General features: G+C 35.5%; 1 protein-coding gene across 1 annotated transcript in view; it reads right to left on the reverse strand.

Annotated features, from left to right (window-relative positions):
- Window positions 1-19,230, reverse strand: part of MTPN (myotrophin) — a 41,244-nt gene that overhangs the window by 15,679 nt on the left and 6,335 nt on the right. The window contains exons 2-3 of the mRNA XM_062010741.1: window positions 1,659-1,772; window positions 441-524 (exon numbers count right to left, since the gene is read on the reverse strand). Of these exons, the coding sequence (XP_061866725.1) occupies window positions 441-524; window positions 1,659-1,772 (198 nt within the window). The remainder of the gene's footprint in view (window positions 1-440; window positions 525-1,658; window positions 1,773-19,230) is intronic.

Below are 19,230 nucleotides of genomic sequence, written 5' to 3' on the forward strand. Positions count from 1 at the left end.
CTTCTTTCTTAACTTTTCCTTTCCCTCGCTCTGCCAATCCAGATGAGCTTTCAGTCAACTGGGAAAGGCAGAGGGAAACCACACCTGTGAGCACTTCACAGTGGAGATTCCATCACAAGAATCACTTAAGCAGATGCCAAAGCTAAATCCCACTCCTCCCTGTCTGCTGAAGGAATACCTGATTTGCTGTTAATGAATCTCTAGCCAGAGTTCACAATACTCTTACTGTTCACTATTACCTTTGCTACACTGAAAAAATCATGGAACTTTCTTCTTCAACTATCCTCTCCATAATCAAAGTACCTTCTCTGGTTTAGCAACATAAACAGCATTTGTTTGATGTTCTGAACTTATCTGGAGCATCACAATCCTGCTGAAAAAAAGAATCATAATAATATTGTTTGTTAATGGATAATTTGTCCCAAGCATTTGCATCTCACCTTTGACAGAAGCAATTTCACACAGGAAACGTGGCCTTCATAGACTGCTGATAGGAGTGGTGTGATATTATGTTTGTCTGGAGCCTGTAAATTGAGACACAGTCATTTGAAGCACAATTTCACACATCAAAAATGTTTCACATAACTTTTTAATATTGCTTTGTCAACAGTAGAGTGATGGTAAGAATCTAAGAATATTATCCAGAAACATATTCTCTCAGAACTTTAACTCCTTTTGAAAAAGTCACTGTTTAAAAAGTCAGGTAACAGAAAGGTACTTCTTCCAAAAGACTAGGTATCCCAAAGTTTGTCTATTTTTTTAAGTCAATGACAAAAATTTTGGGATTTCAGCTTAGAAATTCTGACCAATTTAAAACACTACTCCCAATTCCCCCACTTCTCAGATAGTCTGACTTCAGAAACCAATTTTGGCTTAAACCTTTTTTTGGGATGTCTTCTCCTCTCTAAACTACAGTCCTGGAAGGAATAAGAAATGGCGCCACTGAAATGTTCTTTTTTTTTTCCTTCAGTTTTTTTCATCCTCTCCAGTTCAGAGAAGTTTTGACAAAACAATAATCTTTCCAGATACCACAAAAAATTCAAGCCATTTTGTTACAGACTAAAAGCTAAGATGTCTTATACATTAACTTTCAGATAAGTATTCTAAAGTACGGCATTTGGGGTGTATGGTTATAGTATTTTAAAATTCACTTCATGAACTACATTATTTTGAAGTGCCAGCCCAGCCAAGTATTTTCACAATAAAAAGCCATGCATGTTAAGCTACAGTAAAATGTCTAAGTTTACACCAGTAAGATTGTCTCCAAAGGAGAGAGAAGTAAACCAATTTAAACAGAGTTGATCCTGTCTTGAGCAAGGACACATTGCACAGTCTTCCGGAGCCTCTTCCAACAAATGCAATATCAATTTAATGCAAACTTTGTTTAGATGTTATTACTGGATTTACTTTTCTAATCATTGTGAAACTAAATTTGAACATTTCATAACTACAAACAACTTCTATCTAGTGTGTCCAGAAAGAATGAAAACAATTAATACATGTAACTTTAAGCTTCTAACCTCTAGGTGACCAACTCTACAATACTTATAAATGCATCAAAATGTTTACATCTTTCAGCAACCATTCAGGCATGTATATCAATCCCTTATGTATGGGGGAGGTGGAGACTAACATTTGCTTGAAACTGAAGTACATACATTAATATCAGCTCCTTTCAATAGCAGAAATTCCAGGATCTCAAGCTGTCCGCAGTCTGCTGCATAGTGAAGAGGCTTCCTCCCACCTTCAAGTGTCCGGTTGACATCTTCACCCTTCAATGTAAACATAATCTAATAAGCAAACTTTAAGAGCTAACACACAAAGAAGAACTTGAAAAAGTCCAACACCTTCAAATATGCTTAAGAAGGTTCCATCCAAATATTTAAGTCATTGCCCAAGAAAAAATATATTAAGTTGCTCAATTTCATTTCCCTCACCTATGCATTTATAAGACAATCTTAGTCCTTCCTTCCACACTGCATTTCAAGTGTAGTAAATTCCCAAGTGCACTAGGTAACTCATATGCTCAAAAATTTAAATCGTTAGAACTTGTAAAACATGCTTACATTGACTGGTTGTGGTTCTCTTTCCTCTGAATTGAAACCCTCGTTATCTTTACCTGCTTCTACACATAATGAAATTTTGCACACCGAGAAATCAGACACATAGAAATAAGTCAACATCATAACTACTAGCAAGTGAGAACTGATCATTAATCATTGAAAACTCAACTATGAAACTGTCCATTCTATTTTATAAATAGCACCTGCCAATTCTATACAAAACAGAAGTCTGAAGACAGGAAAATCAGGACACAGGAAATGGTATTCCAGTGCCGCTCACACTAGTGGATTGAGACGTAAGGAGTAAACAAAATTTAATTTACTGAGTGCCTAATCAGCTTTGTTTCTTCACCTTGGGTTGTGCAACTAAGGATAAACTTATTTGCTGCACTTCAGTAATGACAAGAAGTTACTGGAAATGACACACTGACAAGATATGTGGTAAGTGACTTCTTGTTCATATGTGCAAATAATGTTAGTATTTTTGAGTAGCTAAATTTAGCATTATACCTCAAACCCTACATCTCCACAGAAAAGCAATCAAAATAACTTTGCTGCAGCACCAATTCATACTTCTCTACAGAGCCCCTGCAGCTCTCCTCCTAACTCTCTAGAAAGTTCAAAGAATAGAGGACTTGACATCTTCAAGATATTACTTCCTCTGTAAGAATGAAAGAGTGCCAAAAGGAAATCTTAGTCTACATTTGACATTGTTTTATCAGTTTTATACTACCATTCAAATAACAAGACAATCTCAGAATTCTCCTTTCCTATCAATAGGATATTTGATTCTTCTTATAATATACCCTGATTTAAGTTAAAGGAACACCGAGTTTAACTTAACTAAAACACTGTTCATTCTACAGTCTCAGAAGCCAGGATCTGGTCCACATTAATGAAGGTTCTGGTTGCCAAGTAGCACGAAGTTGCAGTAAGTAGCACAATGAAAAAATTTATACAACTGCTGTTGCAGATCTCAATACTGCTATGGAATCTGAAGCATGTTGAACATCAGGAAATAGTTTTCATCTATGATTTTCAGAACAGAAATAAATTGTACTTCTAAACAAAGTCCACCACAGCTTTAGCTATGTGGACTATCAACATCATACAGTAATTTATAATGCAAAATTCCAGCGTGACTAACCAAAGGTCTAACTCAGTAAAGTTATCGCAGATAGTCTTGTGATGTAACTTCTCTCTTGCTGAATTTCAATACAAACCAATGGTGGTGATACATTAACAACTGTGTTCCAATAAAAATAAAACCATCCAGATGACAGTACACTAATAGCACACTGAACCACACTGGTCAGAGAAGTATACAAGGAAGCAGCATAAACTTAGTTTATCTAGAAAGTGAAGCTCTACCAATATTCTTATTTGAACCTTGCCACTTCTCATCAATTTTAAAACGTTTGGTCCTTAAATAACACATGATGTTTGCAAATACATTAAGCATTGGGATGCGTAAGTTTAGAAAGCCAACCACGTACAAGCTACTCAATTGCTACCACAAAGCAAGCTCTAGAAACTCCTGTGATGTCTGACACAATAAAATATGGCAAGTATGTGAAAAAGACAAGCAAACTAACTTCTGGAACAGCACACAGTAAACCTACAAAGTTGCCATTCAAAAAGAAATTTAGAATCAACATGTTTTAAGATTAGCAGTTCTGCAAAGCTGCTCATTCCCTAAGCTTATAAATATTATTTGGGTCATTGGCTCACATTACAAGATTTTTTTTTTTCCTTTTTAAAACTACATATCCCTTTGCTCTCCCCTAAGATTGTTGCAGAATAAATTCCTGCTGGACAATGAAATTTGGGAAGGAAAACACACCAGGTTTTCCAAGTTTCCTTTAAAGATGATGAAAGCTTGTTATAGTAGAGTATCTAGCAAGAAGTCTGCAAATAAAGATATCCCAAACATAGATTATGTGGATTGAAATACTACCACTAAGAAAAATATATCAGTAGCATTCAAACATCAGAATGTTTTAGCCTGAATGAACAGAACCAGGGTATTCTGCAAGTTCCAAAAATAAACAAAAAATACTTAATATATTCTGCAGTACTTAAAGTCCAATGTCCAGTTGTTTCATGGGTGTGAAAAGCTACTGTAAAACAGACCACTGAATGTTATAAAACTTCATTTGGCCTTTCCTGCTCCCAGTCCAAGACATATTAGTAGGAAGAGAAGTCAAATCTATTTCACACACAGTGATCAAACCCTGGCACAAAAACTTGCTTTAAAAGCAGTCTCCAACATTTGAGAAAACTTGCAGGACACTTCATAGATAATTTCTTTTCGGCTTTTAGATCTCCTATTTGTATTGCCTGAGGCATATACCCACAGGAAGAGCAGTGGTCTTCAAAGTGGAGTGTGAACACCTAAGAGTGGAAGGTAAGACAATTCACTGGAGAGAAGAAAATATATTTTTGCATTGTTAATAAGGTGTAAAAGTAGTATTCATCTTTATCTCATATTTATTTTCTATTTGTATGTATGTTTTATGATGTAGTACACATGTACATAATTTATAAATAAATATACGGATATTGGTCAAGTATGCTTAAGTCGGTTTTTTTTTGGATGTCTGTTCAAAAAGTAGGCCACTGGTCTAGACCTCTATTGGTACCCATGGAAATAAGTTATTTTTGAGGGGGTTTCATACTGAAGGACTAAACAGCTTCAGTGGAAATTTTGTAAGTCAAATAAAATTAAAAAATCCCTAAACCTTACCCTTACACACAAGTTATTCCTAGTAAAGAACAATTGTTATAAAAAAATACATTAAAAGTTTAATCCTTTATGTATACCAGCTGCATTTAGTGGCTAGATTAACCTCCAAGACACACATTTCATATAAAATCTCCCATGAAACCAGCAAATTAGAAAACTGCTTGAACTCTCATGATCCAAGTTAGTAGTACATTGGTGACAATGACAGTAGCTACCACAGATGCAACAATAAACCTAGTACTAGACAGAGATGTGAAATACAGTTAACATCCTAGATAAGGTTGTCAAAGAGTATCTAAACAAGTTGCTGTATTCCTTTAAAGTCAGATGTGGGTGTTGATTTTTGTCTTCACAGAATGAGCAAGTTGGATTTTCTTGTTCTTTCACATGGAGTATTCTGCTCAGCTAAGCCAGGGAGAGATGTTGATTTATGTGGGCAACTGGCTTCTCAGTTTTGACAGTTTGGTCAGTCATGACAGTCCACACTTTGTATAAGAAATCCATCTCTCTATATGGTGACACGTAAAAAGTGATTGACTATGCACTAGAGAATTCAAGGATTTCCATTAGCCAAGAAATTACACACTGTAGCTATAGCAACAAGTTCCAAATGCAGATTCATATCTTCATATGATAAAAGAACGTCTAAGCATAAACATTTCAGTCCCCTCTCACAAATATGGCAGCTCTGGGTAAAGTGTGGTTGGCCAGTGATATCAACAGAATAAGACAAAGTGGTCTTTCCAGTCTGGTAAAAGGCTGAAGCAGGAAATAGCAAAGGAAGTAAAAATTCAAAGAGTTAACTCTATGTAAAAAGTTTTCTGAAATCATTGTGTTTTTTAATAGTATTGGTCAATGACATCATCCTAAATGTTATGAGCTTGAGTATCAGTAATCTTATCAGGTGACAACTCAAAACTGATCTGGGACACAAAGCAACCAATATTTTTGTAGGCTGATTCTAAGACTGTACTAAATAGCTGCTGATGGTTTTCTTTAAAAAAGACCATAAGCTTCACAGGTATATAGTCACACAAACCGCCAAAGAAAAGCATTACTTTCCTTTTATATCAGACAAAAAGTGACATAAAATTTTCCCAAGTTTTATGAGACTTCTGTCATCTTCTAGAGTCTAACAGAGCAGCAAAAAGTTTAATAGTTATGAGAGTACTTTGAAGGAGACATAATTAAGCCAGAATCAAAGAATCTACCTTCATTAAAAAAAAAAAAACAAACAAAAGAAGCCCATCTCCTGAAAGGTTATTTTCACTTTCTAGAATTGACCAACATAATACTAATTTATTACTAATTACTAACAGTACACTAAGGATAGTGTAAATGTTTACACAAAGCTTCAGAAAAGAATTTGTCCTTGCAAAAGGGAAGACACGATCATGTCTTTAAAAATCTTCTATAATACAATGAGTTTACTTAGACTTTTAAGACTAAGTCTGGCATAAACCACATTAGTATGTTTTTATTTGCAGATCAAAGACTTAGGATACTAGTTATGTAGTAATATTAAAAATTGTTAAAAGTAACATTAAAAAGTAATATGAAACATCAGAACCAACTAACTGTTGGTTACCTGCTTTAAGTCCCTCTATTAATATCTGATTACAAGGAAAGAAAAGCCTCAGTGCCAATCTCAAATTACTAAACAAGACAGCATGAAAGGAGATTCCTATGACACAATCTATGTCGTACTTCAAAAAGTCATATACAAGGATGACAGTAGAATATACAATTAGAAGGACTTTAAATATCAGCTTCAGTTGAAAGCTGGCTATCAACTTTTCACTGAAGGACAGGAGAATATAACTTTGAAGCTCAGTTCTAAATACTTTTGAGAACTTTCTCTGCTTTCTAAATAATCAACAGTAGGATTCCTTATAGCATTCTCCAAATGCAACTATCACCCACTTTCTGTAATAGAGCAATTCAATCCATAAAAAGACCTGTTAAAGATCTGTTAATTTCTTAAGTGAGTATCATCAAAAAGTTTACCTTTTGCCTTAACTCTTCCACTGCTCTCTGCCTCACACATTTTCCTCTTCTTGAGGAAGCACCCAGGATTTCTGTGTAGTATCTCATGTCCTTTTTCAGTTTCACTCCAATCAAGCTTTAGCTTTTTTAGTTCCATCCCTGCACCCACTGGGAAAGCACCTAAGAATCTTCTTGTGTATCCACTCCCAATTTCACTTTCTGTGCTATTCCTCTTTGTACCCCATCTCAAAGAGGAGCTCCATGACAGTCAAGCTCCTCTTTTGTCACACTTGCTGAATGTCCCATAGTAATCTGGAAGGATCTGCACATTAATAGCTGTCTTGTTCAAGCTCTGACAAATTTAATTCCTTATTCTTTTGCAGACCTCATTAAAAGAATGAATCAGATCTCACTGACTTTGTCCCTATTGCAATTATAACATCAGCTCATCAAAAAAGTTGAATGAACAAGTGTAGTCATAAATTACAATTTCTAAAGCTCATTATTTTTGAGGCAGATTATTTAATCACACTAAACTGACATTGTCCTTGAACAGTCCCTGCCCTTTCTGTATAGTCTATTACACAGACTGTATTCCATGTCTTGGTCTAGCTTTACCTGCTAACTCCCTTCTTTCCCAGTTACAGACAGTTTCAATTGTATCAACAAAGTCAAATAAGCTAAACTCATGTAGTCCCACTCTAGCATCCCTACAGCTTGTTCCATGTGTTTCAATCCCAGGCTTACTTTGCAGTGGCACATCAATTGAAACCAAATTTCAACCAGTTATTCACTTGGGCACTGTAGCTCAACAGTAGTGTTACTCTGGGACATTACTGCCATGCCATTAGTGTCACAGCTTGTCCATCAGTTTACCATCATTTTCTTCTTGTGCAGTAGTTACAGGATCACTACTCAGTAACAGTTTGATCCTTTCCACTCCTTTAATAGTGGCTGAATGATGAATCCAATGAGGGAACTGGTCAGTCTGAGAGTTAACTTGATCATTTGCTTTCTAGCTGAATCTGTTCCTTCATCTGATTCACCACTTGGCACCTGAGCACACAAGAAGTAGCTGAGCCTTACACTGCCGTTCTAACACAGAAACAGAGATTGAAAATTGTGACCTCATTAAATCCTACCAGATAGTTAACTGTATTAGTAGAACAGTAATACTGTAATACTGATGGCATTCAAATGCTCCTTCAGATTAAGAAAAAAACTCCATATTGCCATCTGTATTTATCCCATCATCCAGAAGTAACTTAATCTCTCCATTTCATGAACTCCTTTAATTTCAGTTTTAATGAAGGAAACAAGATTCCGTGCAGTCAGATGTTGTTAGAGAACATGGAAGCATCCCACAAGAGCTACACTAATGGGTAATTTCTGTCTCCATTATTCTGGAAAAAACGATGAACTCACTGTACAATCTGTTGCCATGAGTTCTACCTCTTCACAAGAGGGATGGCCATTCCTACAGAAAATTAGATATCTAATATTTTAAATAAAGCAATAGCTTTATTGCTGTTCACTGGCTGGGAAAGAGGAATAGTCAAAAATCCTCTTTCTATAAAGAAAAGTTTAAGTCCTATGAATGGGACATTTGGAATATCTTACTGAATATTGAGAATATTTCTTCCGAGCACTTAATATTTTACTATCTTCCCCACAGGCCTTTGTTTACATTGATTGCATTTGTTTTTAAAATTCAACAAAAAGATAACAGATGGTTTATCAGAAGTATCTTCAACCAATCTCATTGTACAGATCTACAGCTAAAGACATTAAGAAATCAATTTATGTAAAACAGGAGTATCTCAGTTTTTGTGCATTTACAGTCAAATGTAGGAACAAGAATTAAATGTGTGAGGAAGAAAAGTAAAATTTCACTATCATACTTTTTTTGTTTCCTTGTCACATCACATGGCCTTTATATCAGAAGGATCACATATGTAATATTCCTTTATGCAACATTAGGAGCATTGTCACTTTTAGTTGCACGGCATAGCAAAAAAAATTTCATCCTGTGACTTTATGCCAGAAGAAACATTTCAAAACAAATAGGTGAAATTCAGTGTAGAATCCACTTTCTGTGTTCATGAGATACCTTTCAAACCAAAGAAATTCCTAATACCTAGGTAACCTTTGATGTACTCAACAGCAATGATGGGTGACATCACTATGTGTGATATTCTGAACCCAGAGATCCCTCTGATTGAAAATACCATGGTTAAATATCCCAATTTCATTTTAACTTTGTAAAATTTAACTTGCAGAAATGAACTTCAATTTATGCTGTTGAATACAATCTGAAGGCACATTTTGCCTTTACAGAAACTATACCCTTATCTACTGAATTAAGTATTTCCTAACTCAGTTTTAGTTTTTACACCTGAATGCCCAAAAGAGGAAGTTTTGCAGTTTTAAATGGAACACAAGATTACTAGAGTCTTGAAATCACTTAAGAGCAAAGTACATCTTGAAAAAAGTTACTAGCCACATACTGAAACAGAGTTTAGCACAGTCTTGCATCTCCACAATGGATATGGGAGAGGGGAGTGTATGGAGGAACTAATGTGTATTAATCTTGCCCGAATATTCTCCTTTCTTTTCTCAAAGCTTGAGTCTGCTCACAACTCTTCCATCATTCTCCAGTTAATGCTAACTTTTTTGCAAATTCATCCATCTCTGGAAAGACTTTAAAAAAAACAAAACCAAACCAAAACACACCCAAAAGAACATCTAAGTCCTCTGAAGATAAAAATACTTCTAGCTATCTTTGTCATTCTATTTGTTTTCTCAAAATAGGTGTATTTTAAGTATATAAGCCAAAGTTCACTGATTAACCTGTGCTTCAGTTGTAGGTTCACACACTTTTCAACTGTCTACTGCTGTCCTATGTCAGCTCTGGGGCTCATCTAATCCAAAAATTACCTCTTTAGCACTGCAGATCTTAACACCTTGATTGAGAATCGTTAAGAATAACAACAGCAGAAACAACTTGAAAGACACTCTTGTTTTCTACATACTTTAATTCTTCAAGGCCAATCATCCTACAGTTGCTAAAACAATATTCTTAAGATCACAATTAGAAGTTAAACAAAAACTTCTGTCCTTATTCTACTAGGTGTAACAGTAAAAACATAAGATGATGGTTTTACATAACTAATGCATAGTCACAAACACTGGCAGTAATGAGAGAAAACTCAAATACCACGCTTCCTGAGACTTGACTAATAATCTAAAAATAAGGACAGTTTAATTCTACAAGCTTGTACGTCTACTGACTCATGGAATCACAGACTATTTAAGGCTGAAAGGCATCTCTGGAGGTTATCTAGTCCAAACATCTACTCAAAGTAGGTCAAATCAAATCACACCGTTCTGCACCTTGACCAGCAGAGTTCCACACACTTCCAAGAATGAAGGACTCCACAAGCTCCTCAGGCACAAGGCCTTCCCAGGGCTTTATCATTCTCACCATGAAATACCTAACAAAAATTTCTTATATTCCAGATGAAACTTTTGCTGATTATTCTTTCACTGTGCACCACCTGTAAGTAAACTTCTCCACATCCTGTCATTGGTAAAGAAAGAGTAAAATCCTCCTTTTATCTTGTCTTCTACAGGCCAAAAAAAAAAAACCACCCCAGGCAACCACTTAACCCCCACCTCCCCCCCCCGCCCCAAAGAAAAAAAAATAAAAATCAAACTACCACAATTCTGACAGTATCTCATTGCATGTCTTTTAGCTATCCTGATGATGCCCAAACTCTTAACTCTGAACACATTCGAGTATGTAAATGTCTGCCTTGTACTAGGAAGCCCAGAACTGGGCACAGTATTTATATACAGTCTCAAGAGTGGTAAAAAGGGAAAAAAAAAAAATCTACCAACTTGATGACTGTTTTCTTGCTAATACAGCCCAGTATGCTTCTGTCCTTCAATAATGCAAGGGTACACTGCAGATTCATCTGCAGCTTGATATCTATCAGTAGCCTGAATTCCTTTTCTAAAAACCTCCTACTTAGCTAATTAGTTCCCAACTTGTACAGGTGTTTGGGTTTACTTCTTTCTATCCTACTGTCCTGACTGGTAAAGACATCCCATTCTCTAGGCTCACCAATAAAAATATTAACAAATACTACCAATACCAATCCCTGATAGATGCCACTGGTAACCAGGCAGCACTTAGGAATGATGTTACAGATCATAGCCCTTTGAGTCCAGCAGTCCTGCCACTTTTCTACCAACCATACAGTTCCCTTACGCAGTCCAGATGCCAACAACTTCAATTTGGTCACCCACTGTATTCTTACACTGTCAAATGGGTTCTAGGAGGAGGATGATTTGCTCCATATCCCTCACAGAGACTTGAGGCTAAGCTGACCTCTAGTTCCCCATACCTTCCTTCTCACCATTCTTGTACGAGCATGATGTTTGCTTTCTCAGATTCATCAGGAACATTCCCCTTTCTTTCTCTGCCTTCCTTTCATTATCAATGTACTAGTCTCCTCTATAGCCCTTGAGATTCCTTGCTGGTTTCCACTTCAACCCAATTTTGATCTGTCATACTTCCATCCCTGCACATTTGTGCAATATTTCTACATTCCTTTCACCAGACCATTTTGCTTTCACCTTCTGTGAAACTGTGTGCATTGGTTCCAGAATCCTCAAAATACATGACCCCAGGGACATAGGTTGTATATTCAAGTAATAGCCTCAAAAAGCATTCTCTCAACCCAACATTTCTCATGCTGTCATGAGCAAGTCCCAGAACACAAAGAACAGCTCCTGAAATATCTTACCCTTCTTTACTTCAGACAGGCGGGTGTATCACCTCATCTATATTCAAATAACACTAAAAAAGGCAATCTGATCTTCCACCATAGAAACAGAATTTTCTCTCTCATCTCCCCTCAAGTCTTCCTCCACCAATCAGTTGCTCAAGCACAGAACCAGAGCTTCTAATACTTTCATATAACTTTCTTTATAGATTGTGAAGAGCTAAAATTGAATGCCATGAGTTCAATTTCAAAAAAGCTGTCATTTATTTTTGGCAGCACAAAAAAATTAAGCTGATGTTTACCACTGAAAAGGCCAGTAATACTACTTCAGTTTTCTTATGATTGAAATTTTCTTATTATTGTAACATTCCTGGGGCTTAAGTATAGAGACCTGATTTCTCACATGACCTGATGGCGAGTGCTTTTATCCTCAGTCTGCCTCTGCAGTGGCTCTATATGCATTATAAGACACCAGTTCTTAATAATAGAACTTACCATATAAACATATTCACCTGATCTGCACTTCAGACCTGCAGTTCAAGAATCCCACAATGTTCCAGTTTTTTTTAAAGTGCTGCCATAGTTCAACTGAGTTTTTTTTCCCTCTCTATGGAATTGTCCTAGAGTGTATAAAGCAGTATTGCCTTTGAAGTTTTCATTCCTATTGAGATATGGCAACCAAAATCTACACTAGCAGTTTCATGTATCCTTGATGATGATTGATAGAAACACCCTCAAAATTAATTCAGTAGTTCAAGTCTAAAGGCTTTTCCTAAAAAACTTAATTCTAGTTTACATGTTAAAATGAACACTACTCGAAACACCTTTGAGTAGCAGGGACAATAAATTAGACAATTTTCTCTAGAAATTTTGTCATGATAACTGAAATGAAGCAGTAGCCTGAAGCAGTTTCTGCTGGGTAGAACAGAGAGGTTAAATATCTGCATCCATTACTGAAACTGACAGTTTTTAAATTGCTACAGTAGAAATACCCCCACATAAGCTGTCTTAATACAAGCCTGAAGATAACTGAACCACTAGTCTCATACTTTAGACAAGGAAACCATTTTTGCAGACTTGTGGGTATTTCATCATAAGCTTACACTAACATGTCATTTTCACATTTCTGTTCCTTTTTGTAAATTAGAAAAGAGAACAATCCAAAAGATCAGCTCATAAAACAAGTCAGTGCAGTGTACTTTTATTCCTGAAGGAGGAAAAACCTCGACATATGACACTTCAAAGATAGAAGAACTAAGAATTATGAGAACATATAAAAAAAGATAAATTCCACATTTCTACTCAACACAATGCATTAAAAAATAAACAAAGTGGGAGGCCTAAGGATGAACAATCCTTTTGTATATATTCTCCTCAGCAAGAATTAATCTTAAGTTTTCTTGTCTCTATATATGACCCTGTTGTCCCCGGTCACTATTCAACCTATGAGCAAAAGTGGAACACAGTGAAGTAACTAATAACTCAAAGGCTAGGTTAAGTCCAAAGGGCAGAAAAGGAAGGAAAATGATTAAGTGATTTGAATTATGATTTTGAAGCAGATTTCTTCACTTAAAAACCAGCAGTAATCTCCTGCTAAAGCTGAGAAATCAGCTCATTGTAACAGTAAGTAGGCAGTTTCCCATAGCAACTGCAAAAATTTTGTGTAGGATCCAAGTTTTCATTTAAATCCCTTATATTTTGAAAAATGAATTACTTTCAGTCCACTAAATAAATTACTGTAACCTTGGCTCATTAAGTGTGTCACAGAGATCACTGCTGCTGTTGCTCAGTGGTTTAGCAAATCCTGACCATTCCAGTAGTTTTCCAATTGCAGCCAGAGTAGCCAACAGTTGTCTGTGGACAACTGAAGAGAAACACATGACCTAGAATTTATTGTATGGGATAATCACTTTCTACTTACAAAATTTCAGAAGATATGCAAGATATTTGGGGTGGGTTTTTTTTTGTTTAACAGCTGATAGCAACTGGATTAGCTAAGCCTTTATACTGAATATCTTTGTGTTCGTGGCAATAGATATTTAATAATGCCTTTTTGACACTGACAGCTTTTGTACTGACCATTCTCTAAATTTCCTAACCTGGAGCAACATGGAATTTTCTCCCAGATGTCCTCTTTCTACCTTGTGTGCTTTGGGAATATCTGAGAACGTGTCTACATCTTTCTCTTATGGCATCTTAAACAAACAGAAATGGCAAAAAAGCACAAGAAATCCTGTAGATTATGATCAAAACACAAAATTAACAGATATTGAGAAGGGAATTTCTTGAATACAGAAAGTTAAATCTCCGAGGAAGGGGCTGCAGTCATTAGTAAAAAGTTTTCTTTTTTTTTTCTGGATCCATATCTATTCTTCACTATTAGTTTGGCTGGACACATCTGAGATTCAATATTTAAAAGACTGAATCAATGCTACTCAAAGAATTTCAGCATAACATTCCCACTAAAAGATCCTTGCCAGTCAATAAAGAGGTATCTGTTCTGATGATAGCATGAGTCCCTCTAGAAGGCATTTTGTATTAAGTTCTATAACCAAACATGCTTCGGCAGGGGGTTGACTAGATGATTTCTAAAGGTCCCTTCCAACTTCTAACATTCTGTGCTTCGGTGATTCAAAGCAGACAGAAAATATGTCCATGTATGTTTAAAACCAGTATCTATTTTGCAATTCTCTACTTTGAAGAGAAAATTAATTATGAAGCTGACAATTGATTTTGCCACTCTGGATATGTATTTAAAGTAAAAGCTTTTATAAGCAGCTCTGCCCTTATTTTGGCTTAAGCCAACAAAAAGGTTCTTCCTACACACACTTTTCAGGTTTTATTTGTTGGTGTTAAAGTATCTAGCTTATCCACCACAATCAAATGCAGTCTGAAGTCCTTTGTCTCAGTCAAAAGAATACAATTCCAGAAGCAACTGCTAAATAAACTGAACTAGTGAACCATCTGTGCTGCAGTAATATCAGCATTTTTTGAGACAAACAAACCCAACACACGAGCTGTTCTACAGAAGAGTATTGAACCAATTGTTTCCTAGCTACAGTTTCTAGAAATGTGCTACAATCTCAGCTTCAGAGATGTGTCAAATGTCGATTATTAAAAAGTTTTCTCCCCTCCAAATCCTTAACCTATTTCAGACTTGAGTGAGAAATAGTGGAAAAAACTCACTAGTTAGCAATTAGCAAGTTAACAAGTGATGAAAAAGGAATGAAGGGATCAGTTTTGCAACTTCTCTTACCTCTTACAAGTTCCTATTTAAGTTTTGTCCAAAAGCACTTGCCTCTTAGGCAACAGCCCAGAGGAAGCACGGTAGGCAGTTAGGTAATCTGATCAGCAATGAACTCTGGCAGAATAAGCTGTTGCAGACAGAGGTATTACTACTTCTAATAAGTGATTCCATCCAGAATATTACTTCAATTGATGAATGTTTGTGCACTAAATATTCTAGATAATGAATTTTAACAATCAGACAAATTTTCTAAGTTATATCTGCTTAGAAGAATTATCAGAATTCAGAATTAAGTTTAAAATGCTTTAGTTATAGCACCAGGGCTTGTCTATACAGTAAACACAACTAAAAATGAAACCAGTTAACTCCTAATTCTTAATTAATCATAGCCAGATCTAATCACTGCATATCTTAATGCATAAATAACATTCACTCTAAAGAGATGTGTTAATTACTGAAGCCACTGAACACAAGACAGTGTCCATTTTCACAAGCAGTACTGAGCTGATCTGAAAGGGTTTTTCCTCCAAAAGCAATTGACCATACCTCATGCTTTAACACCATATTTCAATCTCATTTGGATGATATCCAGTCTAAAGGTATACGAGGCAGAAAATATTCCAGCCCATGTGGGTGCTAGATGATTGCTTAACAGTAGACATCATGCATACTTAAACCAGAACTCAGATGAGGTCTCAGTAATTCAGTACTATACCATCAGCAGACAGATATTATCAAAACAGGAAAACCTGAAAAAACACTGTTCACACAGTTTCAAACAAACTCAAGCTTAACATGTCAGATCACCTAGTCACAACTTTTTGAAAGCAAGTTTGGACAGATAAAAATACACTGTACTACACTTCACTTCTTTGGTACCACCAAGTTTATATGAGAGTAAAATACTAAGGTCAATGATAAAGCAACTCAAAGGTTTAGTAATAGGAATCAGGCTATTTCCATCATTAGATCATTGCTCTAAAAGTAAACCAGTTAAAAATAAAAGTCATTACCATCCAATCTGCACTTAGTTGCTAGCTCTGAATTAAAGCATTTTCAGTTACTGTAAGAGTCCCAACATCAACATCTGTATTAAAATCTTCAGTACATGTTGTCCAAAGAACACACAGGAAGTGACTGTTTTCCTTCTGGGAAAACAGTAGGCACTAGCTATTGGGTTTCAGTTTCAATGGTTGTCAGCTTCATATTTTGACTTCTATGCATGATCCAAAAACTAACAATAATACACCCCCATACCCCAATAATAAAATGAGTTCTCCAATTTAAGGCTGTACTCCATCATGATGGTATGAAAGGATAAACATGAAGAAAATTATATATTCCAAAAACTATTGTAAGAGTTTAAAAATATATTGAATTTAAATGTTATAGTTGGGGCTTAACATCATAAGCATGACTTACTTGTCTAGAATCTGAACAAAGGATATATCCAAAGCAAGATCAAGCGTTCTGCCAAACCAAAGCAATGAAGCTTAATCTCTAAATAAGTTTTCATATAAGATTAACCAACATTTCCTGTATACACTGAGTTTACATTTTCTTCACACAACAATGCATAAAGACAGAAAATATCAAAAACTGTATTAATGAATTCTAGAAGTTTTGTGTCTTAATGCAGATTTTTGTTGACATGCCTGTTTCCAACTATCAACTGCTTCGGCAAAAACAAAACTTATGTAAAAAACTTGATCAGAAAAGCTATTTTTAAGTCGATAAAATAAATGCTGCTTTCTAAGCAGTATATACTTAAAAAAAAAAGTGTGTCTCAACAGTCACAGAATGGCTTTGTAAACCAATTATACACACTTGGAATATTCAGCTTCACTGCAATACTTCCATTAAAACCTACCAATATTGATATAGCATTTTTATCACTTAAATAATCCACCTACAGAAGTGAAACCATTTTCTCTAGATTTCACCAGGAACAACTGTAGGAAATGTTTTAGTAAATGCAGTCTACTAACTACTCACAAGAACAGAATTAATGACTTTCAGATTACAGTCTAATTAAAGAAATATATTTTTAAATTAAATATATTTACTGTTGACTTACTGCCTCCAAGAGAAACTTAAATAACAGACAACTAGTACTTTATTTCAGGCCAAATTCACATATCTTATATCATGCTAAATATCCATTCCTTTAGCCAAGGAAGAGTTAATGTTATTGTTGAAGTCATTCAGAAATCAGCAATCAAAAAAATAAATATTCTCCCAAACACTTTAAGCACACAGGATCCTTTGCAATCTTTTATACAGAGCATATGCAGAAATGCAGATCTCACTTCACAGGAACTTGCCTGATAGGTTTTTTTTAGGACTTGATTCAGGTAATGCAACTGAGAGGAGGAGGATGTGGTTTCCAGAACTGGAAGTGTTTCTGAATAATCACAAATTCTTTTAAAACATTTATTGCCTATGGTATTTGCATTCATAGTATCATTAACAATCCAGTTTAGAAGAGAGATGCTGATGGCAACTGTTCTATGGACAGCTCTCTATCTTTTGTCTCAAATGGCCTTCCATCTCATCTTTCGTCCTGTGGAGCTAATCACTAATTTATAGGTCACAAGTGTGTTAAAAAGCAAGTTCATAAATTACTGGAGTTTGGGGAAAGAAGTGTCAGTCACTCAACAATAATTAACATTTGATCATAGCTCATAAGAAACTTAGAGCACACAATTCTGTTTTATAAACTGATTCCATAATTAGATACAGTTTAGAATACTCTTTCAAATATGACAGGCAAAACTCCACAGTATATTACTGGTGATGCTTTGGTCTGTTCAGCTTATTAGTCACTGCATGCATTACTCTATTTGATTATCAAAGCATAACTGAAGGCTAAGTAAAATTATTTCACCATTTCCCTTCTGGCCTGTAACCTGTGAGGAAGGTAGCAATATATAAGTATACAAGCAATGACAAAAATCTAGACTGTACTCCAAATCTTGTAGCAGCAAGAAAGTTAAACATTCTTTCTTTTGAGAAATGCAACAACTCTTGGCATATAATGTATCTATTTGTATGCAGTATAATTCTGTAGTTCAGTACAAAAGACTATTAAAAGATTGTAAAAACAGGCAAAGTGGTTTTAGCACCAAAACCGAAGTCTTCCAAGCTACTTCAAAGCCATATTCACATACATATGCATTAAGAGTTTACAAGACAACACTCCTCTTTCCCTTCTTACTCTTCCTCATCAAGATTTCAATTGCTTTTAGGATAACATGAAGTTATTTGCTGTCCTTTTTTTTTTTTTCTTAAATTAAGAAAACAAAAACAAAAAACCCAACACCAAAATCCCAAAACACACACAGTTACATTCCAGTCAAGCTGAGAATTAGGACAAGAACTGTAGCTTGTTCAATAGCACTTTGTAATACTGATTGCTTTCCAAGTCGGAGAGCTCAAGATCTTCACTTCGTGACAGAGTAACACAGATACTAATCCCTCAAACATTTAAAGGAAGCTATTGTTTCCCTCATCTCTAGCATGTGAATGCAACCACCAATGGCAAAATCCACGATTAGCATAGACTTTAACATTCATTTGCAGTAAAAAGATACAATAGTATATCCAGCATCCAATAAAGACTTCAAACTCTACATGCTGTGTTAAACTGTACCCCCTACCATAACAAGCTAAAGTATAAAAACACCTTATTGTTAAAAACTGCTGAAACTGCAACTTGTAAGGAAAACAACAGTCGTATAACAGAATGGTCAGTTATTGGTACTTATTAATTCCAGCTAATGCTTTTGTCCTAGTAATATGTGATCTGTTTACACAAATGACAGCTGCTTCATTCCCCAGAACTGTATTGGCTGATGAATGCAAGATTCGAGGTTGAGTTTTTGCTAGGGTGGGAAGAAAAATGAAGAACACAAACCTTCAACATCAGAAGTGTGCAAAATAGTTTGTTCATATTTTTGTCCAGACACTTACTCAAAGTTCAAACAAGCATAAACATAAAGTCATAAAAAAATTACTAATATGACTTGGCAGGGGATGCATACTAAAAAAAAAAAGAATATGCGACTTAAGCAGCACAATTTTATACATTCCATGGCTTTCTGTATCTTTCCTAAATTTTCTTTCCTGATCCTTCACATGCACCTTTAAAGTGCCTTTTAGTCTCATAAATCCTGCATTTCCAAGTCCACTATGTTGTGCTCAAATTTGGGTAGAATATTTTACCTTCAAGTCCTAGTATCTTAACAGCTAGGCATATGCTTCCTCAGAATAAGCATATAGAAGTTCTTTGGCCTATTGTGAATTGTCCAAGGGATTCCTCATTTATGTATTTTGACACAGCTGCAAGACTCATTCATTCAGTATTTTTACTTATGTGGCCTGCATGACTCACCAATT

The sequence above is a fragment of the Colius striatus genome, chromosome 1, assembly GCF_028858725.1.
Source record: "Colius striatus isolate bColStr4 chromosome 1, bColStr4.1.hap1, whole genome shotgun sequence".
Classification (NCBI taxonomy): domain Eukaryota; kingdom Metazoa; phylum Chordata; class Aves; order Coliiformes; family Coliidae; genus Colius; species Colius striatus.